General features: G+C 44.2%; 1 protein-coding gene across 1 annotated transcript in view; it reads right to left on the bottom strand.

Moving 5' to 3' along the window:
• ENTREP1 (endosomal transmembrane epsin interactor 1) overlaps positions 1-25,753 on the bottom strand; it is a 45,898-nt gene extending 20,145 nt beyond the window's left edge. Inside the window, exons 1-6 of the mRNA XM_065406886.1 lie at positions 25,409-25,753; positions 21,426-21,482; positions 7,282-7,392; positions 4,291-4,419; positions 3,303-3,410; positions 3,011-3,144 (exon numbers count right to left, since the gene is read on the bottom strand). Of these exons, the coding sequence (XP_065262958.1) occupies positions 3,011-3,144; positions 3,303-3,410; positions 4,291-4,419; positions 7,282-7,392; positions 21,426-21,482; positions 25,409-25,753 (884 nt within the window). The remainder of the gene's footprint in view (positions 1-3,010; positions 3,145-3,302; positions 3,411-4,290; positions 4,420-7,281; positions 7,393-21,425; positions 21,483-25,408) is intronic.
• Positions 25,754-26,692: the final 939 nt, after the last annotated feature.

Below are 26,692 nucleotides of genomic sequence, written 5' to 3'. Positions count from 1 at the left end.
ACGTATACTGTGTGTATATCTATATAATATATAGTTTTTTGTCTGGTGAAAAAAATTTCCCTGGAACCAACCTCCCCCCCGCCCCCCCGCCCCCCATTTACATTAATTCTTATGGGGAAATTGGATTCGCTTAACATCGTTTCACTTAAAGTTGCATTTTTCAGGAACATAACTACAACCTTAAGTGAGGAGTTACTGTATTCGTATTACAGTAATGGCTACAGGCCTCAAATAACATTGTGCCCCATTGTAGTAGGTGCTGTATGTACAGAGAGACAGCTCTTGCCCTGAAGAGCTTACTATCTAAGACGACAAAGGGTGGGAGAATGGAAGTATTATTGTCCCCATTTTACAGAAAGGGAACTGAGGCACAGCGAGATTATGACCCCAATCCTACAACAAGAAGCATAAACTGGCCTCTAGGGTGGAAACCTACAAACAAAACTGAAACTTGCTGGATTTACTACATGATTTTTAACACACTTTTTTGAAAAAGACAACTTATATTGTTATGGGTCTGAAGCTAACATACTTCCTATTTTCTCTTTCCGACCTTTACCCATTGGAAAACTCCCTGGTAAAAGCCACACAGCTATTACTTTATCCTCCTTAAGACTCACTTCTGCTGTAATGCCTTCTATACCCTGCCTAATGAACATGGGTAGGCAGTGATGAGGTACGACTGTTCATCTCCCCCTTCCTTCCTTCTCCTACTCCCTGATACTAACTCCTCCATGTCTGCTATTTCCCCTCACCCTACCTCTACCCCCAATAAATAATTAAACCAACAAAAAAGTGCAACAACAATAAAATATGTATCTAACACAAGGTTGTGCCTGTTCCACATCATGTTCTTTTGACTGTATGTTAGATCTGTGTCCCCTTTGTCTGTTTGGGTCTTTTATATTATAAACCCTCCAGGGCAGAGATTGTCTCTTTATCTAAGTTTGGCAGCCCTGGAAACTGAAATCCTCTCTTCGTGCTTGGGAAAGGTGCTTTGCAGGCAATAAAATGCAAAGCCCTCCACTGAACTGAAATGACTAATCTCTATCTCTATGGCCTACAGTAGGCCTCAGGCCATGCTGTCCTCACAGATCCCCAGGATTGTCCATTTGGTGCCTGGCACATCTTGGGAAAGGGGCAACATTGGTACCTTTGCAACTCTCTGATCCTCACGCTGCCAGGCTCTGGTCCAGTCAATTTAGGGTAAGTCTTCATAGCAGAGTTAAGCTAGGCTTTTACGCAGGATTTGCCCCTAACCCCGTCCTATCCACACAAAAAACCCTTTCTCCCAAGTTTGGTGGTGCTTTTATTCTGGGCTAGCTGGCTCATCTGAAGCTATAGGCTAAAGCCCAAATGCTGCTTTCACTGGGGCTGGTAACCGCCCACTGTGCTGTGAGGATGCAGTCTAAACCACTCTTGTGCTGATAGCCCTCCTAAGCCTTCACACAATTCCATCCATGGGCCCAGAAGGACAGACACGTTCTCCCACAATTCATTAGCGAGAATGGAGTGATTCCTCTTACTGCAGCACTGAAAGCTATGAGCTATCACCCCAGAAGTCCTAGAGACAAACAAGTGAATGCAGAACCAGTGTGGGCCCAGTAACGTAGGTAGGGCTTTGCAGTGTAGCTCACACCCAGGCTAGGCTAACCCAGGTACTCAGGCCTGGGTGTCAATCATGCTAGTTAATTCTGCAGTGAAGCGGTCTTAGGGCTACTTTAGGATATACCAGCTGCAGTGACCCCCCAACGGGTACAGTTCTGGCAGCCAGAGATCTCCAGAACACAAGGGCACTTTTCCCTAGTCACATTCCCTGCACAAGATGAGGGTGGATATCAATGCTGACTAGCTGAGCTGTCTTTAAGGCTACTCTGTGCGTCAGGAGTGGTGCAAAGCAGTTGGATCTAGCCCTCAATCTGGCCTGGCTCAATTAAGAGTCCTTACATCATCACAGATGTTCTCAATAATGTCAAGTTACAGTATTTCTCTTACTTTGAGACAAGCTCCTGCAGGCGCTTAGGTGAAAACTGCAAATTTATACCCTCAGGCCAAGCTGGAATTACAATAGCTATATTGCCCTACATCATCCATCCTTTCAAAAGCATGGCAGTACTGTACAGTGAGTTACAGCAAGAAATGTCTTTGAGAAGATGAGGTTAAGCAGTGTTCCATAAGACAGTGTTTCTCAACCAAGGGTCTGCAGGCCCCCAGCCAGTTTGAGGGGACTGCAGGGCCCCATGGCTGAAGCCAGTGCCCCAGTGTCCCCGTGGGGCTGAAACCATGAGCGGAGCCGCGGGAAGCCCCGAGCCTCAGCGCTCCCCCTGGCGCTAGAGTCCCGAGCACGGCGCCCCGAATGGGGCTGAAGCCAGAGCCACGGGACTGAAGCCTCAAGCCCCAGCACTCCCCGTGGGGCTGAAGCTAGGAGAGGAGCCATAGGGTTGAAGTCCAGCACTCCAAGCCCCAGTGCGTCTAAAGCCCCGGTGCCCCCATGGGGCTGAAACTGGGAGCAGAGCCGTGGGAAGGCCCGAGCCTCAGCATTCCCCGCGGGGCTAAAACCCCGCACCCCCTGGTGCCCCAGCAAAACTGAAGCCAGGAGAGGAGGCATGGTGCTGAAGACCAGTGCCCCAAGCCCTGTTGCTCATGTGGGGCTGAAATAAGGAGTGGAGCTGTGGGGCTGAAGCCCAGAGCCCCCAACCCCAGTGCTCTCCATGGGACTGAAGCCAGAGCCATGGGGCTCCCTGCAGGGCTAAAGTTGGGAGTGGAGCCATGGGGCTGAAGCCCGGAGCCCAGAGATGCACCCTCCCCCATGGCCTGCAGTCTGGCACCCTGAGCCACCAACTCTGTGGCTGAAGCCAGGAGCCCTGAGCCCCCCTCGCCCTCCGTTGGGCCCTGGAGTTTTTATAGCATGTTTGGGCGGGGGGAGGGGGGGTGCGGCTCAGAAAGAAAAAGGTTGAGAACCCCTGCTGTAAGAGACACGTAGAAAAGACGATGGTTTCGTGCTTTTTACCTGCGATTCATTCTGGGTGTGCAAGAGTAGAATGTAGCAAAATATGATGGAGGTGGCACAGGTGGTACAAAGTCCTCAGGATCAGAAATGCGGCCTTGTTCTTCAATTTCCTCTACAGACACCTGAGATTCATCCTAATCAAACACAATCTCTGTTAACCAACAAACTTCTCTACGCTGGTATAATGTACAAATAAACATGACTAGATTATACAGAAGTTCTGGCTACTGGTTCTGCAGCTCTATGATCATTACTGCTGTATTTTATTAGATAGTGCCTTGCACTCACTTACTATGCAGGATCTTCTTGTTGCAAATATCTGCAAGTAACGCAGGGCAGCTGCTACCAAGCATACTGTGGTTGTCAGAGCGTTGAGGGCACACAGAGCAAAGAGAACTTTCTGAAGAGCAAAAAGATTATGAAAGTAATACATCAAACATCTGCGAAAGGCAAGGGAGAAGGAGGAGGATAACAGTAATAATCTTTACAATCTATATTTTGACTCAATCTTCCAGATGATCTGTGGGATCTGGCTAATTTCTAAGGGTTTATTTGAATCATAGAATCATAGAATATCAAGGTTGGAAGGGACCTAGTCCAACCCCTTGCTCAAAGCAGGACCAATCCCCAACTAAATCATCCCAGCCCGGGCTTTGTCAAGCCTGACCTTAAAAACCTCTAAGGAAGGAGATTCCACCACCTCCCTAGGCAACCCATTCCAGTGCTTCACCACCCTCCTAGTGAAAAAGTTTTTCCTAATATCCAACCTAAACCTCCCCCACTGCAACTTGAGACCATTACTCCTTGTTCTGTCATCTGCTACTACTGAGAACAGTCTAGATCCATCCTCTTTGGAACCCCCTTTCCGGTAGTTGAAAGCAGCCCTAGGATCCACTAGGGGGCCCAGAATGAAGGAGAGGAGGAAATCAGAGGAGTTTCAGGTTGCTGAAAAGAGGGTCAAATCTTCTCCAAGCAGGAGTTCTGACCCTCCTCACCAACTTGCTGTGGGAAACCTTCCCTCGTTCCTTGGGCCAGGAACTCACATGCTTTCCTAACTAGGCCAAGAACCAGGAAAGAGGAGGAGGTACTTGTCAGCAGCATAGTCTGCAGATCAAGAACAAACTACACTGGAGCCAGAAGCAGTTTCTGGGCATGGAAATGGGCTAGAAGTCAATGGGAATTGCTGCATGGCAAAGAGCAACACACTTTAATACTGTATTTTCTCCCTGTGATGTAAAGATTCTCAAAGCATTAGTTCTTTGGTGTTGCTTTCACAGTACCTTGAGTAGAAGGTGAACAGCGCTACATGACTGGACTGGGTACAGCTTCAATGCATTCTCTTTCTCTGTGCATTTGGCTGGGTGAAATTCTTCACAGCAGAAACAAATCTTGCTTTCACCTAGGTCCACCTTTAACAGGAAAAAAAATAATGTGAATTATGATTTAATTTACAGAGCAATTTCACACAACAGATCTTGATGTCTAATACACAGCTGGATATGCTCCACAATATATCTGACTGACCTAATCATATGTATACAAAATCAAATTTGCATAGTTCAGTATGCCAGTGATTTATCTGTTCCATTACCGTCACATTAGATATATTTGTTTCTCTCTTATCTAAACGAATCTTTGAATTTATCAATGAAGTCTTTTGAATTGACTTTATATTTAATCACAGTCTTATTCTTCACAATGACATCAATATCTGAATGATCTCCTTTGATTCTACACTAGCAGGTTTACTTTTGGAGCAGCTAGCCTTTTTTTTACCTAACATGTAACATGTACCATATTTTGTATCTGTAGTATATGCTCCCATTGGGCGGTCATTAGCACAATACTACACCAATAATAAATGTTTCTGCCACCCAGAACAATATTTCTTTCCTTGACAACCCGGTAAGACTATACCTATATAGGCTCCATAATTGTGTTTGGAACTTTCAGGTTCATGTTGTCACCTCAATTTCCAAGTAGAAGAGGCAGGTCTCTTCAATGCTTTTAATTAACTGATTAACTCTCCCCAGTCACAACTTTGGAGGTATTTCCCCATGTGTACCAGATCATATAGTTATCATATGTCCAGGACTTTTCTGAGCTGCAGCCTATGGTTTCTTGAAGAGATGAGCACTGAGATTCTCAATAAAGCATTTAAAATTTCTTGTCTGAATTATTATTCTCCTCTGCAATGTATCTCTCAATAGGTTGGGGCTTGTGCAGACTTTGACCGCCAAACTGCTTGTAAGCATCAGAATCTGATACCATTACTCCAACTGATATGTTCTGGAAGCTGCATTGGCTTCCTGTGAAGCAAAGGATTATATGTTAATAATAAAATCTAGGGGATGGGGAATCAAAGACTTTATAAGCCCCAACATATCAACACCTATCAAATCTGTGGGATCTCCACTATCCCATACACTTCAGTTTAGTTTAAATCATTTTGCTGTTTCTTTACATTACTGAGAGCTCTTTTGCCTTCTCCCCCTCTTTCTACAGAATGCTCCCCCCTTTTATAGTCATTGTTCTGAATATCTGGTAAAACAAGTCAATTATTAATATGTAGTTAATTTGGTCGCACCTTTTAATATTTTATTTTCATGAGTTCTACTAAGTGTAATGGACTGAAAAAAGAACGCTGTCTTGTACGTCATCTTAATTAAATAGGATTTTCCTAGTTTATAAGAATTAGGCCTGATTGCTCTTTCATGCTTCTCAGACTGCTTATCCTCTCCAGATAATAAAACAAACCCTTTATCACAATCATGCTGTTATCCACTATATGAAATCAGTATATCAGCCTGTCAGGATTCTGTTCACCAACATTTCGGAGGCAGAGGTATCTCTGGGATTCCGCCCCACATTCTCTTCTAAATGTGACTGACCAGCTCCATGTTGAATCAACTTGTACTTCAGGCTGTGAAAGGCAGGACATGGCTCCTACTGTGTCCAAGAAAGCCACTTCTGGGCCAGCCACAGAGGTTTGCTAAAGAGCAAGGGGCATCCTATTGCCTAAGGACTGAGCACAGTGCCTCCTCAGCACAACCAGCAGGGACCAACAGCCTGAACTTGGATCATATGCATACAGGGCCGGCTCTAACTTTTTTGCTGCCCCAAGCAAAAAAAAAAAAGCCCCGCCGTAAGACCCCCCCCCCCCCCAGCGCCGCCCCGCTGAACCAAAAACAACCCCCCCGAGCGCCACCCCACCGAAACAAAACAAAACAAAAACCAACCCCAGTGCCACCCCGCCGAACCAAAAACAAAACCCAGCGCCACCCCGCTGAACCAAAAACAAACAAAAAAGACCCCAGCGCCGCCCCACCAAACCAAAAACAAACAAAAAAGACCCCAGCGCTGCCCCGCCAAACCAAAAACAAACAAAAAAGACCCCCAGCGCCGCCCCGCCGAACCAAAAACAACCCCCCCAGCGCCACCCTGCTGAACCAAAAACAACAACAAAAAACCCCGAGTGCCGCGCCGCCGAAACAAAAAAAAACACCCCAAATACCCCAAGCGCCGCCCCACCGAAACAAAACAAACAAACAAACAAACAAAAAACCGCGAGCGCCACCCCGCCACCCCAAGATTGGCCATCCCTTACAAGGTGCCGCCCCAAGCATGTGCTTGGTCGGGTGGTGCCTGGAGCCAGCCCTGTATGCATGCATGGAAGCTCCTGATGTGGCCAATGCAATGACTGTTTCAATAACACACTTTAAAATAATATTTCCCCTAGTCCTATAGTTATTAAGATTTGTGTCCGACACTTTTCAATAGCCAATTTTATTTATTTTAAACTAGTTTTAAAGAGCTCTACCCAGTGATATTGTGACACTGGTAAACCAAGTGCCAGCTCTGGCCGAGGCCATAGGTGCTGGCTAAGAACTGACAAACTCGCAGCTGGAAACCAAACCAGCTCACCTGTATGTTAGTTTTCATCAAAATAGGTATGTTTTATAAGAACGTATTTAGTGTTTAGACTCTGTGAAATGCTTGTAAGTTGCTGCATGCATTAATCTCACTTGTAATGGCTTTATTCCATGCTATAAGGAAATATGTCACATGCTTAAATTTAAGCACATGCTTAAGTGTTTTGCTGAATCAAAGCCTAAATCAATATGTATTATTTTTATTTTTGCTATTCTGTGGTTGCACTTCACAACATCTTGATTTGCTGCATAGATTAATCACACTTAGGAACCCAGCAATGCCAGTTGCAGTACTTGACATGTAGTCAAGAAGAACACGGAGTTACCAAGTCTGCTCACCAGGTCACATCTTGGTACACTGGACACAAACTGAGCACCTTGACATCCTAGGATAAATCCAGCCAGGTTCAAGAGAACACAGACGACAGACAGCAAAACAAACAGGTTAACCTGAAACAGAAAAACATAGTTAACAGCAATGGAAAAAAGATAATGAAGTGAACTATAGTGAACTAATAAGTGAACTAATTAAGTGAATTAATCCTGGCTATATTGAAGTCAAGGGCAAAACTCCCATTGACATCAATGGGGCTAGGATTTCATCCCTGGTATCTCATCAAAAAGGACTGACCTTGTCAATTATTTTGGACATGAACTTTGTGCAAAACTTGTTGTCTACCCCTTTTTCCTCAGAGTCTGTACAGCAGCAGACTATATGCCCTGCAGGTCAAGTACAGAGACCTATAGGTACAGTAATATTCTCTTATTAGCACTGCAAGAAATAGTTGGTTACTTTGGTGTTTAGTTAGGGTTACCATCCGTCCGTATTTCCCCGGACATGTCCGACTTTTGCGTCTCTAAATAGCCGTCCGGGAGGAATTGGTAACAAGGTTAAAATGTCCGGGGTTTTTTCTCCCTCGCCTCCCTCCCTCCCTTCCATGCAGAGTGCGGCTGCTGATTGGGCGGCTGGGCTGATTGAGTCGCTCCCATTGGCCTCCAGCAGCCAGAGCCCTCCCCTGCTCCCCCCTCCCTCTGTCTGCAGCCCTGTGTAACACACAAACCGACCCACCGGGCAGCGTGTTTTGCCTACGCGTGGAGCCAGAATGGTAAGAGGAGTCCGGGGGGGCAGTCAGGGAGTGGGGGAGGGTTGGATGGGTCCCCGGCCTCCACCTGCCACCCCCCCTCCGCTCGTGTCCCCCCCGTAGGCCCCCCCTCCCTGCCTGCCTCTCCCTTGCCTGCTTGTACTGCCAGAGCCAGCAGCAACTGCTGTCTGCTGCCCCCGGGTCCTAGCGTCCCCCATCCACTAATGGGAAGACAGGCTGCCCTTACCCTGCCCTTCCGACCTAGCCCCGAGCCTCTCCAATGCCCCAAACCCCTCATCCCCAGCCCTCATCCCCCGCACCCTAATCCTCTGCCCCAGCCCTGAGCCTCCTCCTGCATCATGAACCCCTCATCCCCAGCCCCAGCCAGAGCCCTCCACACCCTAATCCTCTGCTCCATTCCTGAGCCCCCTTCTGCATCATGAACCCCTCATCCTCAGACCCACAGCCCTCACCCCTGCATCCCCTCCTATCCCCAAACTCCCTCCCCCTTCCCACACACCCCCTCCTGCCCTCAAACTCCCTCCCAAAGCCTGCACCCCCTCCCTTTGCACCGCCTCCCATCCCCAAACTCCATCCCAGAGCCTGCACCCCTCACCCCTCCTGCACACCCACCCCCTGCCCCAGCCCGGAGCCTGCACCCAGCACCCAAACTCTATCCCAGAGCCTTCACCCTGCACCCCTTCTACTGGTGGGAGAGAGAGATTTTCAGTAGATTCCTGCAAATTGTCTAAAAGCCCTAGAAGGCCAGCATCCGGACTAGTTGAAAGATGATCCTGCAGGTGCAAAGAGTGATTTGTAGAGTTCCCGACTTCCATTTTAGATTAGCCTCTCAACACAACTGGCTCATTAGGAAATTTGAGGCGGAAACATCTTGCAGCACCATTTACTCAACACGGGCAATTTTCAAAACTGTTTTGCAGGGCAAATACTTCAAAGTATCTGACGTAATACAACTAGGAAACAGACATATTAAAAGAATTTCAATTCTAATATTTTATTTCCCTTCTACTACCAAAAATAGAATCCCTCCATTCACGTAACAGACAATGCTTCTGATCTGCAAAACCATCATAAGAACATAAGAAAAAATCATCTATTTGTTTTCCACCCCAATACTGAATTGATTTAAACATTTCTTGTAACTAATTCATGCTAACAGCTGCGTTGAATCAATGCCCACTTCCTATACATTCATCAAGGTTACCTGAATTACCTCAACTCAAAACTGAATCAGAGAACATAAAAGAACACATAGACATCTTATATAAAATATGCTTTTAAACTCCATTTGCTACAGGAACACTGGAAACCTAGCCAATTTAATAAATGAGTTAAAAGTAGTTCCATGTAATATACCTGCCCTTGAGACCTCCTGCCAATTTTTATAGTATTATATTTGAATTTTCCTATTTTCACTCCACTGTTGCCATGTGAAACACACACAGACACCAAGCAAAACTGACTCACTACACTGAGAAAACAAAGTGACTCTACAAAAAATGCCTTGTTCCAAAAAAGAATGTAGGTACCTAATGCCATTTTAGGTGCCTAAATCCAATATTTAGACCCTCAAAATCCCTGCTTTGCTGCCACCTAACCCTGTAAGCTCCTAAAGTCCCTAAGCTCTTAAGTTTATAGGAATAAAGTCCCTTAAGCACCTAAAAATTCGACCCTGGGACATAAGCACAGCCACTTCAGTCCAGGCACCTCGCTCCCACCTAAGCCCCTATGGGATCCTCAAACTAGGCATTGCCTCACCTACCTCACCTGCAAGGCCTGATACAGTAGACCTGCTCAGAAGCTGCCTAACAAATCAGGCCCCTAACAAAACAACCAGAGGAGGTGGTGGTGGTGCTGCTGCCACTCCACTTATAACCTTTAACCCAGTGGTTAGAGCATTTACCCAGGATGTGGGAGACACGTATTTGGTTTCCCCCTCTGCCTGATGTGGAATAGGGATTTAAACACAGGTCTCCCACTTCTCAGGTGAATGCCCTAACCACAGGGCTATAGGGTGTTCTGGGGCAGGTCTGTCTGGGTCTTGCACATCGTGGGTCAGTACCCTGACCATTGGGCTAAAAGTTACAAGGGGGAGGGCACCACCCCCCATTGTTTTTAGCAAGAAAGGGTTTAGGCACCTTACTCCAGGAGAGGCTTCATGGCTGTGAATCTCAAGCGGAGATAGGTGTCTCACTCCAGCCTGGATTTAGGTACCTCAGGCCCTTAGGGGCTTAGGGACACTCCTCTCTTCAGCTTTCAGAGTATCAGCCGTGTTAGTCTGTATCCGCAAAAAGAACAGGAGTACTTGTGGCACCTTAGAGACTAACAAATTTATTAGAGCATTTCCTATTGGCTACCTTAGGCGAACCCACGCCCAGCTCATCGGCTTCTTTGAATCCCATTCTTAGGCAGCTAACTCTCCCCATGCATTCTCTAGGCAGCCTGGGCACCTCACTCAGGACTGCAGATTCCACTAGGCAGCAGGGCACCTAAAAGTTAAGCATTACAACACTGAGTCTAAGTCCCCTTTGTGCATCTAACCCAGAGTGCTGCCAAATACACACACACACATACACACACACACAAAAAGGGGGGGGGAATGCCAAATAAAACTATCCCTTAAAATGGGGTTATCTATAGCAAGTTAAAAAAAGTGGAAGTCTTTTTTTTTTTAAGCTGTGTCACTTAAGACCCTTTTTGTGAAATGTGTCCATCTAAAGTGAGGTCATTCAGATTCTATTGCCTTTATTAAAATAAAAAGAAACAAATGGAAAAGTCTAAAAATAAATAAATCAAGAATTAAGGTTTCTTAAAGAAATAATAATAGTTAGCTCTTAAGTAGCACTTTTCAGTCATAAATCTCAAGACACTTTACAAAGGGAGGCAAGTATCATTATTCCCTTTTAATAGATGGGGAAACTGAGGCACTGAGGGGTGCCGTTACTTGTCCATGGTGACAAGCCATGAAAGACCTCAGAACGAGGTCAAAAGGAGAAAAGAGAAGGTGAAACAGTATTCCTCTCCCCCTTCAAGCTCAGACACAGAAGATATTCCACCCCACAAACAAAAACATTCCCAGTGATCTACAGCCCTCAGATGAAAACCATGCCAATTTCCTGGAGCAACTAATGGACCAACTGTTCAGCATGGTACTGGAATCCGCCAGGATTCATTGTCTTCAGTGACCTTAACTTCGACACAGACAATGCCAAGGATACATTAGTACTCAATTGCTTATTCTGCATGGAATCCAACTGAGCCATCATATCTTAGTCAGTAAAAGCTTAACCCTTTCCTCCTAGTTTCAAATGCAGGTTTCCAGTTTCAGAAGGAGTAATGAAATTCAGAAGTTAAAAACCAATAATTAAGGATCAGTCAAAGGGAGAAATCTTACTCTGTCACATGTACAAAAAAAGTATACCAGCAAGTACTTTGGAAAGTCTTCTCAATAAATCCTAGTTTACATGGAGACAGCTCTGGTCTGGGTTTTGTTACATGCATAGAATCTTCTTATGACTATAGAAATTAGCTACTATATCCAATCTGTGACAGTGAGGCGTTCTGTTTACAATGGCTGGAAGTTCAACTATGATGTTCACTAACAATCACCTGCATATAGAAATAAGCGTTTATCAAAGGTGGTCCAGAGAAGAAGCAAATCCATTCACTTCCTCCTGCTCCCTGCACAGCTTGGTGTATACTACCCACTGCAATCCTCCATCCATTTTGCAAGCATTAAAACACCACAACAAAAAGTGTGCACTCCAAAAACCAGTGTCCAAGATTTTTTTTTTGGAGATGAATGAGCATTTCTTGGTGAGAAGAAGCATCAGGAAGCAGTTTAATCTTGAAGATAGTGAAGTTTGATTGATAAGTTCCAGAAAGACATTTGAAATACCCTCACTTCTTAGTATTTCTTGGCTTAGTACATGACCATAACTTGACTTGGGTTAAAGGTGGGTTGGAGCAAATTTTTGAAAGTGCCAAGACACTTAGCTAATTGATTACAATTTTCAAGCAAATTATTCTATGACTGTTTACTGCTAAATTTAACTTGGACTATGCAGATACCCAAGTTAAAAAGAAGCCCTTTATATGGGCTAATTGGACCCTGGATCTCAGTACACAAGGATAAGTAGGGCTATCCATCAAACCCAGGTAGCACCACTTTCTCTGCAGTCAGATAAGGCAAATTTATTTGAATAAAGGAGAGTTAACATATGGAAGACACTAGTGAAGATAAACAAGCTATTTTAAAAGTCAAAATACATGGGACCAAGTTTGAACTGCAGTGATAAAAATAGAAGCAGGCCAAATTCTGGCATCAGCTGCATGCCCAGTTTGGCCTACTGCCCTTAATCCTTTTAGTACTAGATATGTATGGATTGTACAAAGCTGTGAAAAGTGTTGTGGTACTTTTGTATGAATTAGACTATATGAAAATAAAATGCATTATATTAAAGCCTTGGTTGAATGATTTTTCCAGCAAAAAAGAACTTATACACACAGGATGGATCTAAATGCGCTCAGTCAATGAGGCCGGTCCTGCTCTCACTGAAGTCAATGAGAGTTTGGCCACTGACTTCAACAAGAGCAGGAACAGGCCAAGTGACAGAAATAACTTACAAGATAAGGCCATAACCCGGCAATTCACCATGCACAGGTAGCCTGCTGTACCGGCATAGAGCTGCACTGACTTTCACACACACAACATATTGCTGGATCAGGGCCCAAACAAGCACTTTGATAGTAAATGAAATAAAAATGCTTCTTTCATAATCATTAAATATTATACCAGTGTAAACAATAAGTCAATGTATTCATTTTCTTTCAGATACACAGCTGCAACAGCAAACACTAATATTATAATCTTGCTAATTTTCCTATTAGCCATGGGAACTATGAGAGATTATATAGAGATTTGTGATAAAGCTCAAGACAAAAAATACTAATTTAGAAGTATCAAATAAATAATTTCTTTCAAAAGCAATATTATGCCATATTTTAGATGCAGTAGCCAGACTCCTAAAATCCATTGGTGAAGGGTATTTTTTTTTTAGTGTGGAATAATTTGAGTATATAAAAATGAGTTCAAACTACATGTAAAATACTTTAGTGTGTCATACATCTAAATTATATTTATTATTGCATATAGGAATCAGTCCTGCAGCTTTTATATGAACCCAACTCCCTTTGATATCAATAGGCATTCTGGATGGCAGAGGAGGAAGGAGTCAGATTTATACTTAACTAATTTAGTAATATTTTCAGTTATTTACTTCCTAAATCCAGATGAGCACAGAGCACAAAAACACTTCACCCTGTCCCGCAATACTACAAATATTTACACATATGCTTAAGTCTGAGCTCCTACTTATGTGCTTAAAAGTTAAGTGCTTGCACAGGCATTTGCAGGATTGGGGCCTATGTCCATAGCTTCCATTTTCACTGCTTCTCCCTCCAGTTAGCACAGCGCCTACATAGATAAGAGTAAGAAAGGTGGAGTCTATATCAAATAAACAGAATTGTTTATTTAATTCCACTCTGTTCCTCTGGTTCAAATCTCTTCAAGGCAATGAAGATACACAGATGTCACTAAGAACATTGTTTGCCCTGCAGAATCTTTATTATTAAAGCTAGTCAGGAAATAATGTTTGTTCCTGTGAAATATTTCAAACACATTTCATCAAAGCTTTTCTTCAAAAATTTTCAGGTTTTCATAAAAATACCCAAACCCCAAAGTGTTTCAGTTCTGTTTTTTTTCAAACACAAACTTGGAAAATGTAATCAAAAGCAAAAACTTCTTGCAGAGATTTCTATTTTGATGGGGAAAAAAAACATTTTTAACTGAAAATGTTTTGAACAAAAAATTTCAAACTGTTCCAAATTATTAGTTACACTGCAAAAGTTGGAAAGAACCCAGGTTGACTTTCAGAACCCAGACTGAGTTTGCAGGGTAAATAGTTAGAAAAATATCTTTTTTTACTTGTATGCTGACTAGAGTTGGCCAAAACTTGAGATTTCCAGTTCATAAGACGTTTTGATATTTTGAAATTTTGTTGCATTCCAAATTGGACTGAGACCAAATGTTTCTAAAACTGTAATTCCCTCCAAAAACACTGACATGCTGTTTCCAAAATGAAATATGTTAACTGGGACTGGCAGCTGTTGAGTGAAACTGACATTGACAAGAAGAATGTCAAATTCAGTCAGAAGCTGCCAAGGTCTGCAGCTCCAGGACAGCTCTGCCATATATACGATCTCAGGGCTTTCAGACTCCCAGCCAGCTGGCTCCCAAGGCTACCCAACTCCCAAGCTCACTGGAATCCAAGGTCCCCAGCCCCAGGACAGTCCACATGGCAGGGCTGTTCCAGAGTAGTGAACCAGAGCAGTCCCCAGGGAGGGGCTGTCCTACAGCCCCAGACCCTGGGAACCCTAGGTCTCCAGCAGCCCCTGCCCCAGCAGGTGAGCGAGTAGGGAATCAAGGACCTCTAAAGCTGAGCACATTTGAAATGGAAATCACTGACTGGCACTGCATACAGAAGCATGCAATGCCATTTTTACAGTCACTTTTTAGAAGAACCGTAATGTGTTTGGTGGAGTTGCCTGGAGCAGTTATAGCCACCCAGTTTGCATCTATAGTGTTAATTTCTTCTCCCGGGGCATAGGACTTTTTATTTATTTTTACTGAATCTCCCTCCATTGCCTTCAGCTTTAATCTTTCCAGGTCACATAGCAGTTTGTTTCTGTCCTCTCATGTGTCTGCAATTCCTCCAATTGCAGCGTCATCCATATATTTGAAGACAGGCTTGTTTTTTCCTTGAGAGAAAATTTAAACAATAAGAGTTACAAAGCAGCCACAGAGTATGCAGAGATGTGTGTGATTTTAGCCGTTTATTGTAGTTGCTCGACAAGCCAAGGAAAAGTCTTAGAAAGCATCCTGAACAGGACTGCAACTAACATTATGCATCACTGCTTGAAAATGGATAGATGCTTTCACCAATAGGACACAGACAGCTACAGGGATCATTTGAAAGTGCTGCATGAAGCCCCAGTGATGTATGGGCCATAGATGAAAAACCACTGGCTAAACACAAGCAGGAAAGAGAGAGCAAGAGAGAGCACACGTAAGGACTGAGGATCTTGTTGCTGCGACCAATGTGACGCGTTAGAGATGGGTGTTGACCACATTGCTTGTCTGTTACCCAACCAGTTGAGCCACTGATGTGATTTTAGAAAGGAACACTTCAGTTAAAGGTCAAATGTAAGAGCTCATGGCAGGAAGGAGCTCATGACAGGAAGGAATAGTTTCCATAAAAAGGTGAGCGATGCCTAACTCAGTACTGTGGAAGCCAACATCTCCAGCCAACTTTGGGGGAAATACCCCCCCCCCACACACACACACCCCAAAAAACAGGAAAACTACTCGTCAAATGCTAAAAACTGAATTGCAAAGATGTTTGGTGACTGAGCCTAAGAACTGAAAGACTCAAAGCTAAAATCACAGTATGTTTCAGACTGCCAAAGCATCCACACTGATACACCATGGAAGGCCTTGCCTACTCTACAAATAGGCCCATCTCCAGGAACGCAGTTACAACATAGGTGTAGTGTGTATAGGAGCTACCTTTTTATTTATTTTTTTACTATGTTCCCCATCTGTGCTAAAGCCTGGGTTGCATCACGATCTCCATGATTCAGGATCACAAGCAGCTCCCATCTAAACAGAGGAATGTGGGACGGGGACGGGACAACTGTGGTGCAAATTTGTAACTGAGTGTAAATCAGTTCACTCAGCACTAGGCATTCCCTCATGGCCAGGCATGGCATAGCATCTCTCTCCCTAGGTCAGCACCCCCTGCCAATGGTCACTCCAGCACAGTGGCAGTTTCTCTGTCAGTAACTCGGCCCTCCAGCCAGGTTACCATCTTAAGTCTACCCATTCTGGGGTCACCATTGTCCAAACTTAAAAGTCTAAAAATGTCTTTAACAGAAACAAAATCCTTCCACCCAATCTGAGCAATTCCTCAGCCTGTCTTTGGCTTAGCCTTTAGCTCCCTTGATGGGCTCCATATCCTTTGCAGGGGGCTTGTACACCTCCTTCCTTGGGGCTGGTAGGCAAACACAGTACCACCTTCTATGCTGGATTCTAGCCCAGGGCCCTGTACTGACCAGGTAGGTGTGCTCCTTTACCTGTGCTGCAGTTTTAACCTGGGCTACTTCCTACCCAGCCTCTTAAGATCTCTTCCAGGTCTCGCAGTCACTTCTCTGGTTAGTCAGGGTCTCTTCCCAGGCCTCCCTTCCTGGAAAGCTTTCCTTCCTGCTCCAAGTTTCCTACCTGGCTCTCACTCCAGCTCTTTATCATCATTTAAGCCAGGCTCTCCTTCCCATTACTGTATTCACCTTCTGCTCTTTGTGGCAAGTTGCCTGATTTCCCTCAGGTGGGACTCATTCTGTGATCAAGTTGGCTTAGCACCAGGCTTTCCAGCCCCTAGGACAAGCCACCCTGTCACACTGGGTCCCCCTCACAGTTCTGTTTATAGTATAGATGGGGCCTAAAAAACCTGTGTCAAATTTATCCTCATTTGGTCACATACAAATAAAACACTGAGGCAGTGACATTTACCTAAACATGTGAATAGAAAGGAGAGTTAAGAAAAATGTGTGCTCCTTTATAAGATTGCCTAAATATTGCTAGGTGATAACTAACTTCAGAAGCAGAATAATTCAAGCAGTCAGTAGGAAATAAAGATTTATTTTATTAATATGAAAAGAATAAGCCCAAATAGCTCTTTGGACAATTTTTAATTACTATATTTGAGAGCTTCTAATCTACATCAAATTAAACAATTTCATCACCTTTAACATTTGGTTTGGAAGCTTCAAGACAACTGCAGCACTTGTTTTTCAGGAACCAGAGAGAATTTTAAAAGCACTTAAAATAGTAGAGTATTATCTGAAGAAACAGCAGCTCAAAGCATAGTTATGCATAAAAAGAAAGATGATAATAAGTTTTTATCTTATGAGCATGAGAGAGGGTTTTCATGTTGTCACAACTATAGAAGAAAGAATAATGATCATCATTAACCCAACAACAACTAATGTTATAACTATTCCACACTGTCCCAAATCTCTTCACATAGATGGTGCAAATGCTAACATAAACTGTGATGCAATACAACCCCTGGCAATTCAAAGCATATACCTGATACCGTCCTGATTTCTCAGATTTCTGGAATGGCACTGGTATCCAATTAAAAAAATATCTAAATTCTACAGAAGTCTTGAAAACTGAAAATGTATGAAATCAATCCATCTGCACTAAAGAACCCATGTGGTATGAATGTTGATGCTTTTTGAACCATTAACTTTCTGTCCTGGATCTGGGTGGGGTGGGGGTGTTAATCACACTTCAATAAAACATACACACATACAAAAATGAAAAATACTGAAAAGCCATACTTGTTATTCCTTCATCAAGTAGTTGCTGAACCGACGAGGGGGGATGCCATTTTAGATTTGGTTTTGGTGAGAAGTGAGGACCTCGTTGAGGAAATGGTTGTAGGGGACAACCTTGGCTCGAGTGATCATGAGCTAATTCAGTTTAAACTAAATGGAAGGATTACCAAAATTAAATCGGAGACTAAGGTTTACGATTTCAAAAGGGCTAACTTTAATAAATTAAGGCGACTAGTTAGGGAAGTAGATTGGACTAACATATTTATGAATCTAAAGGCGGAAGGCGCCTGGGATTATTTCAAGTTGAAGTTGCAGGAGCTGTCGGAGGCCTGTATCCCGAGAAAGGGAAAACGGTTCGTAGGCAGGAGATTTAGACCGAGCTGGATGAGCGAGCGTCTCAGAAGGGTGATTAAGAAAAAACAGAAAGCATACAAGGGGTGGAAGTTGGGAGGGATCAGCAAAGAAAACTACCTTATTGAGGTCAGAGCATGTAGAGATGGAGTGAGAAAGGCCAAAAGCCGTGTAGAGTTGGACCTTGCGAGGGGAATTAAAACCAATAGTAAGAGGTTGTATAGCCATATAAATAGGAAGAAAACAAAGAAAGAAGAAGTGGGACCGCTTAAGACTGTAGATGGAGTGGAGATTAAGGATAATCTAGGCATGGCACAATATCTAAACGAATATTTTGCATCGGTCTTTAATGAGGCTAATGAAGGATTTAGGAATAGTGGCAGCGTGACGGATGGGAATAAAGAAGGGGGGGGTTGACATTACCATATCCGAGGTAGAAGCCAAACTCGAACAGCTTAACGGGACTAAATCGGGCGGACCGGATGATCTTCATCCGAGAATATTAAAGGAACTGGCGCGAGAAATTGCAAGCCCGTTAGCGATAATTTGTAATGAATCTGTAAACTCGGGGGTGGTACCGTTTGACTGGAGAATAGCTAATGTGGTTCCTATTTTCAAGAAGGGGAAAAAAAGTGACCCGGGTAACTACAGGCCTGTTAGTTTAACATCTGTAATATGCAAGGTCTTGGAAAAAATTTTGAAGGAGAAAGTAGTTAAGGACCTTGAGGTCAATGGCAATTGGGACAAATTACAACACGGTTTTACGAAAGGTAGATCGTGCCAAACCAACCTGATCTCCTTCTTTGAGAAAGTAACAGATTTTTTAGATAAAGGAAATGCGGTGGATCTAATATACCTCGATTTCAGTAAAGCGTTTGATACGGTACCGCATGAGGAATTATTGGTTAAATTGGAAAAGATGGGGATCAATATGAAAATCCAGAGGTGGATAAAGAACTGGTTAAAGGGGAGACTGCAGCGGGTTGTACTGAAAGGTGAACTGTCAGGTTGGAGGGAGGTTACCAGTGGAGTTCCTCAAGGTTCGGTTTTGGGTCCGATTTTATTTAATCTATTTATTACTGACCTCGGAACCGAATGTAGGAGTAGGCTGATAAAGTTTGCGGATGATACAAAATTGGGAGGTATTGCCAATTCGGAGAAGGATTGGGATATCCTGCAGGAGATTTGGATGACCTTGTAAACTGGAGTAATAGTAATAGGATGAAATTTAATAGTGAGAAGTGTGAGGTTATGCATTTAGGGATGACTAACAAGAATTTTAGTTATAAGCTGGGGACGCATCGGTTGGAAGTAACGGAAGAGGAGAAGGACCTCGGAGTCCTGGTTGATCGCAGGATGACTATGAGTCGGCAATGTGACGTGGCCATGAAAAAAGCTAATGCGGTCTTGGGATGCATTAGGCGAGGTATTTCTAGTAGGGATAAGGAGGTGCTGGTTCCGTTATACAAGGCACTGGTGAGACCTCATTTGGAGTACTGTGTGCAGTTCTGGTCTCCCATGTTTAAAAAGGATGAATACAAACTGGAACGGGTACAGAGAAGGGCCACTAGGATGATCCGAGGAATGGAAAACCTGTCGTATGAAAGGAGACTCGAGGAGCTCGGTTTGTTTACCTTAACCAAAAGAAGGCTGAGGGGGGATATGATTGCTCTCTTCAAATATATCAGAGGGATAAATACCAGGGAGGGAGAGGAATTATTTCAGCTCAGTACTAATGTGGACACGAGAACAAATGGATATAAACTGGCCGTCGGGAAGTTTAGGCTTGAAATTAGACGAAGGTTTCTAACCATCAGAGGGGTGAAGTTCTGGAACAGCCTTCCGAGGGAAACAGTGGGGGCGAAAGACCTCTCTGGCTTTAAGATTAAGCTTGATAAGTTTAGGGGATGGTTTGATGGGATAACGTGATTTTAGTCAATAGGTCAATAACGTGCCATCGCTGGTAATTAGTAACAATGGTCAATGATGGGATATTAAAAGTTACTACAGAGAACTTTTTTCCGGAGGGTCTGGCTGGAGAATCTTGCCCGCATGCTCGGGGTTCAGCTGATCGCCATATTTGGGGTCGGGAAGGAATTTTCCTCCAGGGTAGATTGGCAGAGGCCCTGGAGGTTTTTCGCCTTCCTCCGCAGCATGGGGCAGGGGTCGCTTGCTGGAGGATTCTCTGTGACTTGAAGTCTTTAAATCATGATTTGGGGACTTCAACAGCTGAGTCAAGGGAGAGAATTATTCCAGGAGTGGGTGGGTCAGCTTTTGTGGCCTGCATCATGCGGGAGGTCAGACTAGATGATCATAATGGTCCCTTCTGACCTTAAAGTCTATGAGTCTATGAGTTATGAATGTAAATAAAAGGGTAAATGTGCTGATTCAGTGCTCAGGTACAACAAGAAATGATCCATGTAAGCTATAGAAAGGAGGATATGAAAGAAGGATTAGACAGTAGAAGAGAAGGAGATAATAAGGAGCTGTAGTAGACAGCAATTGAGGTAATCATTTTTTTCAGATACAGAAAGACCAAGCTCCTTACAGGGTTGAAATTCTTAAAGACAGATGGCATTTATATTTATTTTTAAATAAATTTAGTGCTTGTGTAAACTGCCAGATTGAGAGCCCTGGATACTGAACTTCTCTATTTATTCACAGAACTGGAACGACATAGACAGCAGCAGAGCAAGTTACACACTGTCCCACCAATGTGAGAAAGTAACTCGCTCTACATACCTATTCAGTCCTTGGCCTGTCTTCCTAGACAACCAATGGAGCTGGATTGAGACCACCCCAGATTACACAGCCCGCCAAAAAAGTGTCATATGGCACTTTTGGTTACTCTTGTCCTGGAACAGAGCTGAAACAGCGATCTAGTGATGAAAGGCTTCATATCCTATTTCCAGTCCCCTGAGACGTCAAGACCCATAGACACAAAGAGCTCTTGAGTTAGTTTATATCTAGATACAGTTTACATACCCTGTACATTTATTTACTTCTGTCTAAGGAGTGTGATATCTTAATTTCTTAAATATCTGTGGCAGAACAAAGTCAAATTATATAAGACAGTCATATTTAGGGTGACCTCTCCGCTGTAGTAGTAGGCACCGGTATATTACAGCTGAGTGATCAGTCCTGAAACCACTCCCTTTATGGAAACTTCAATAGCATTATCCCCAAATGACAAATTATATACTCTGCTGGCGTACTGACAAAGCAGAATGGAAAAAATGTAGGGCCAGGAAACAACACAGGATACAAAGATTTGAATGGTTATTCTAAACCTATAATTTCTTATTAGGAAATACCTACATGAATGTGAAAAGCTCTGTGAAAATTACAATAGTATTGCTTCCTCTCAGTATAGTCCCGTAACTCCTATTACTGCTAACAAGAGCTGTGTGCACAGAGAGAAGAATATACCCCTTTGTGTGCATTGATAGAGCATTCAATAATTCCAGCATTTTTTAAAGGGGAAGGAAATTAACCTCTTTACCAGTATCTCTGTTATATCAAGAGCATCTTGGGACATTTCCCTTACAACACATTTTAGCAGATACATACCAAAAGTACCACTGGTCTCTTCCATGTAGTTAATCCTATGATTCCGGACAAGATCACCTGAAAGAGCAAAAAAACGATTATGCAGGACTGAAGCGCAGAGCCCCATTACAGTCCTCATCACCCAACACTAATACATTGAAAGAAGCTGTTAACTTTAGAGTTCTAGAAGGAACTCCTTGTTTAAGAGAGTGGGTTTGACTGTCCTCTCATATAGGAGTAACTCCACTGACTTCAGGAGAAATATACCAGTGTAACCCTGCCATAAATGGGTGGAGAATCAGAGCCAATGTTGATAAGACACTTCACTTATGATGTCTTACCTAATAACATAATCAGATTTTTTCTCATTGTCCTTCTTTTTACTTTTTAGTCCATATACACAACTTTCCAGAAATGTACACAAAATTTTTTCCTAATTTTTCAGTAAACTCAACCTCCTCAGCTGACTACAAAGCAACGTTTCTACTAACTTAGACCCCTGTCCAGCAAACCTCTTACACACATGTATAATTTTAAATATGTGGGTAATCCCATTAACTTCAAAGTTATGGTCATGTTCAATCGTTTTGCTGGAAGGAAGCCAAAAGACAAAGAAATGTTTGTATTATGTTGCCTTATTTTACCACTTAATTCAGTATTTCAATCAAGAGAACAACTCTGAAGGAACTATGGCTAAAATTTATAGACACATACGTACTTAACTTGTTCCATTCAGTCAGATCAGGAATAAATCCTGCTGTAGAATTGAAAGGACAACACATTTTAATGACATATTATTGGGGGCGTGGGTATATGTGTGTGGGGGGAAGCTAGGCAGGGCAGAACAGATTTTCGGCTGTGCCCTGTAAACAACAGAAACTCGCTGCAATTTACAGTTAATGGCCCATATCTTCAAAGTAATTTAGGCTCCTAACTCCTATTGAAATCAATGGAAGCTAGAAGCCTAAATTCCTTTGAGGATCTGGGCCAATGTGACTAGGTTAATGAACATAGAACTTCAAGATTATAGCCTGCACCAGAAAAGGGTAGGCTAGAGCAAATGGATCTGCACCCATTAGCATTTTTAAATAAGTAAATACCTTCTATAACTCCAATAACTTCTGGACTGGTGATGAATCTGGCCTAGCACATGTGCATACATGATTTGGCCAAAACATCCATTGACATTACCATTCCTCTTTCAAAACTACATACATAACTTTGCAGTTTCGTAACAAAATAGTTTGTGAATTATCTAAGTGCAAGATAATCATGTGATGTTATAATTAAAGCGCATCACTGATGTCTGTCACAGTTCAGGGCAACTGAACCCGTATTACCATCCGTAGTCCAGCCAGATTAAATTTAGATTTAGTTGGGAATTGGTCCTGCTTTGAGCAGGGGGTTGGACTAGATGACCTCCTGAGGTCCTTTCCAACCCTGATATTCTATGATTCTATAAGAGCATCTACTTTTAGGGTCCTGGTTCCCCGGCCATCATCTCTCTCAGGCGGAGACACACATCTCATTCCCTTCTGACTGGAGTATTTCGAGGCTGCACGGTTCCCTGCCTACACTGTGAATTTCCCAGCGAGTCAGACTGCCTAAGTATGCCTGCTTCGCTTTTCTCTTCAGATGCTATGAACAGCATAATTGCCCACAGTTATAAGGCATCACACAGCTTTTCCTAAGCAAGCACATTTATTCTCAAGGTGAAAGCATAGTAGAGAAAGTCCTTTCTCTAGAGAATCCAGTTTGAATCCCTTTATGCAAACCTTTCCAGGTGGTTGTACCTCTCGGGAGATGTTACAACCCGAGCGAATTTGCTGCCACTATTTTTAGTTTTAGTTTAGGGCTCTGGTCCATCTTCCCCATGTAAATACATACAATGATTTTGGTAAATTTCATAGTCGAATGTAATGTTATTTTGGAGCTGTAGGAACACGAGGGAAAAGGCATTTTTCCACTGAGCAACGGATCACATATTTATTCTGCACTCGAGTAATTTAAAAACTAATTTGTTGCATAAGTGCAAGCTTGGTTTGTATGCAGTCCTAAATGGGACACTGTTTTAGCCATATTTGAAGCAATCTGGTTTTGAACTATATTAATAAAGTTACAGGTGTTTAAAAGGAGGTATAGTGAGCATGGACAGTGCATTTGTTTCCTTACTTCAGGGTCTAAGGCTGTGAATACCTGCAGCGGTAAATATGTGAAAGACTACGCATACATGTATTTGGGAAGGTTAGAGTTGAAGGGATCTTCATCAGGTTTCCACAGTAAACTTGTCTCTGTTCCTTTACATGTAAGACTTATAATATGGGCTTTCATGCCCTAGTACAAATTTCTATGTAAAATCACTTGCACAGAAAAAGTGAAGTTTAAATAGAAATCAACAGCAGTAATAACTTGCCTTACTGTCCATAATAAAATCCTAATTCCCTCCCCCTTACAGTTTTTCTAGGAATATCACTATTTATTTATCCAGTCTTGTCAGAGTAGCAGTGTTAAAATGCAGGAAAATGCTGCATGCAATATGTGCATATACTATTACAGGTGGGAAGTGTTGTTTCTTATTGTATACAAGGTTTGATAGACTGATTAAGATTTTATAAGGAAAAACATTTAAAATAATCAGCTATAAAATGTCAATTTGGCCTCCTCTTTATATTTGTTTATTCTTCTGTAATAATCTATTTGTTAGGGTATGTGCTGCTACTGAAGTAAGACCTATAGACAAGTCTAAAATATTATTTATATTACTATTTATTTTTTCTGCAATACAAAATTGTGTTCTAGCTTCTTTACTGAACAAAGTTATATATAGCTTCTGACAACTGAATTGTAAATTGGCAATGAAGGGTGTAATTTGTTATACAAGTAATTTTATACTTAACATATATATAGCACCTTTTACCTGAAGATTTCAATGTGTTTTACAAACATTAATGAACACTCTTGATGACATAACTCTGAGGTAAGGAATTATTAATCTTCCTATTTTACAGACAGGGAAACTGACACACAGTGAGGTTAAGTGGCTTGCTGAATGTCACACTGCAAACCAGAAGCAGAACTAGAATAGAACCCAAGCATCCTGACTACCATTTCCCTTTCCCCTGCTCTAATCACCTAGGCCCCAATCTTTCAAGGAGCTCTGTGTTGGAAGATCCCTGCACCCATTTGGAACATCAATGGCATTGCAAGGGTCTGGCTGTGTAAAGCTCCTTGTAGGATTAGGGCCTGAGATCACACTTTGCAAGTCTTGTTAAATTCAGTAAATCTTCTACAATAAAAGAGAGGAGCTAATCCCTTAAATCCAAAATTTATGCTGAAAAGCCTAACACCCTGTGAATGTTAGCAGCAACAGACAATTTATTATTATTATGTATGCAGTGCCTAAAATGTCTGAGGCACTTTACAAACAACTAGAAGACACCGTCTCTGCCATAGAGAGCTACATAGATACATTACAGAGATATATAGATTCATAGATTCCAAGGCCGGAAGGGGCCATTGTGATCTAGTCTGACCTCCTGTATAACACAGGCCATAGAATTTCCCCAAAAATATATTAGCTAATAGATTAGCTAGCTAGAGAACAGATTGCTTAGATTGTTCTGACATGTAATAGCTAAGAGATTAGCTAGATTGATCAAATGTGGTAGCTAATAGATAGCTAGATGGATCTGATACATAACAGATTAGAGATGTGATGGCTAATAGATTGGCTAGATAGATCATAGATTAAAGCGATCAGATATGTGATAGCTGACAGAGTGACTAGATAGATAACAGATTAGACTGATCAGACATGTGATAGCTAATCGATTGGCTAGGTGGCATAGGTAGCTATAGACAGAGCAGGCAAGCGGGCATCAGACACTATATGAGATGACAGACTAGTCGGCCTAAGGACGATCCAGGCTTCTGTGTCCCGTCCCATGGCTGTGTCAGTAGCAGCTGTTGCTGCCCGGCCGCCCCCAGCTCCCCGGGCCACTTACCGAGGAGCCAGCCCAGAAGGGGCAGGAGTTCTTCACCTGCGGGGAGCCGCTGAGGGACAGCGCCCCGAAGCTCAGCGCCACCATGCAGCAGCCCAGGATGAGCTGCAGCAGCCCCAGGGACAGCAGCGGTCTGGCCGGCAGCAGCCCGTGGGCCCCGGCGGCGGCGGCCCGGCGGGCGGACAGAGGGGAGAGCGCCGCCGGGGGAGGCCGATAGTGCTGGAAGCGCCGGAGAGGCGGCAGCGGCGGGGCCGGAGAGGTGGCGGGGCCGGGAGCTGCTGCCTGAAGCGCAGCGGAGAGCCCGGCCATGGGGCAGCAGGAGCCCGGCAGCACCACAGGCAGCGACATGGGGGGCGGCGGCCGCGCTGCTCCGAGGGCAGGAGCGGAGTGTGGGCGCTCCGCCGGCAGCGGGCGGCGCGGGGCAGGCACCGCAGGCTGCCTCCCTGCTGCCGCTGCCAAGCCCTTCCCTACAGCGCGCTGTTGCTGCCGCCAGTGCCCAGGCTCCCCCGGGCCAATCCCTAACCGCCCCGGGCTGGCCCCCCCCCCCCATTAATACCCCCCCGTCCCCTCAACCGCCCCCAACCCCCCCCATTAATACCCCCCCGTCCCCTCAACCGCCCCGGGCCGGCCCCCTAATACCCCCGTCCCCTCAACCGCCCCTGGCTGGCCCCCAACCCCCCCCTTAATACCTCCCCCGTCCCCTCAACCGCCCCGGGCTGGCCCCCTAATACCCCTCGTCCCCTCAACCGCCCCGGGCTGGCCCCCAACCCCCCCCCCCTTAATACCCCCGTCAACTCAACCGCCCCGGGCTGGCCCCCAACCCCCCCTTAATAGCCCCCGCCCCCTTAACTGCACCGGGCTGGCCCCCAAGCCCCCCCTTAATACCCCGCCAGGTTGGACCCCACACTGCCCCTTTAACCACCCCGGGCTTGCCCCCAAACACCCTCTTAATACCCCCTGCCACCTTAACCAACACTGGCCACCCCCTTAACTGCCCCAAGCTGGCCCCCAAATGCCCACTTAATACCCCCCTTAACCGCCCTGGGCCACACCCTTAACCACCCAGGGCTAGGCCCCAAACGCCCCCTTAATACCCCTCCCGCCTGGCCCCCAAATGCCCCCTTAACCACCCTGGGCTAATGCCCACAGTGCCCCCTTAGCCCCCACACTGCCCCCTTTACCCTCCCGAGCTAGCCAAATGTCCCCCCAATACTCCCCACTCCCTTAACCGTCCTGGACTGGCCCCCAAACATCCCCTTAACTGCCCCAGGCTGGCCCCCAAATGCC

Source organism: Emys orbicularis, chromosome 6 (assembly GCF_028017835.1).
Source record: "Emys orbicularis isolate rEmyOrb1 chromosome 6, rEmyOrb1.hap1, whole genome shotgun sequence".
NCBI lineage: Eukaryota > Metazoa > Chordata > Testudines > Emydidae > Emys > Emys orbicularis.
This window is presented reverse-complemented; position numbering and strand designations above follow the sequence as displayed.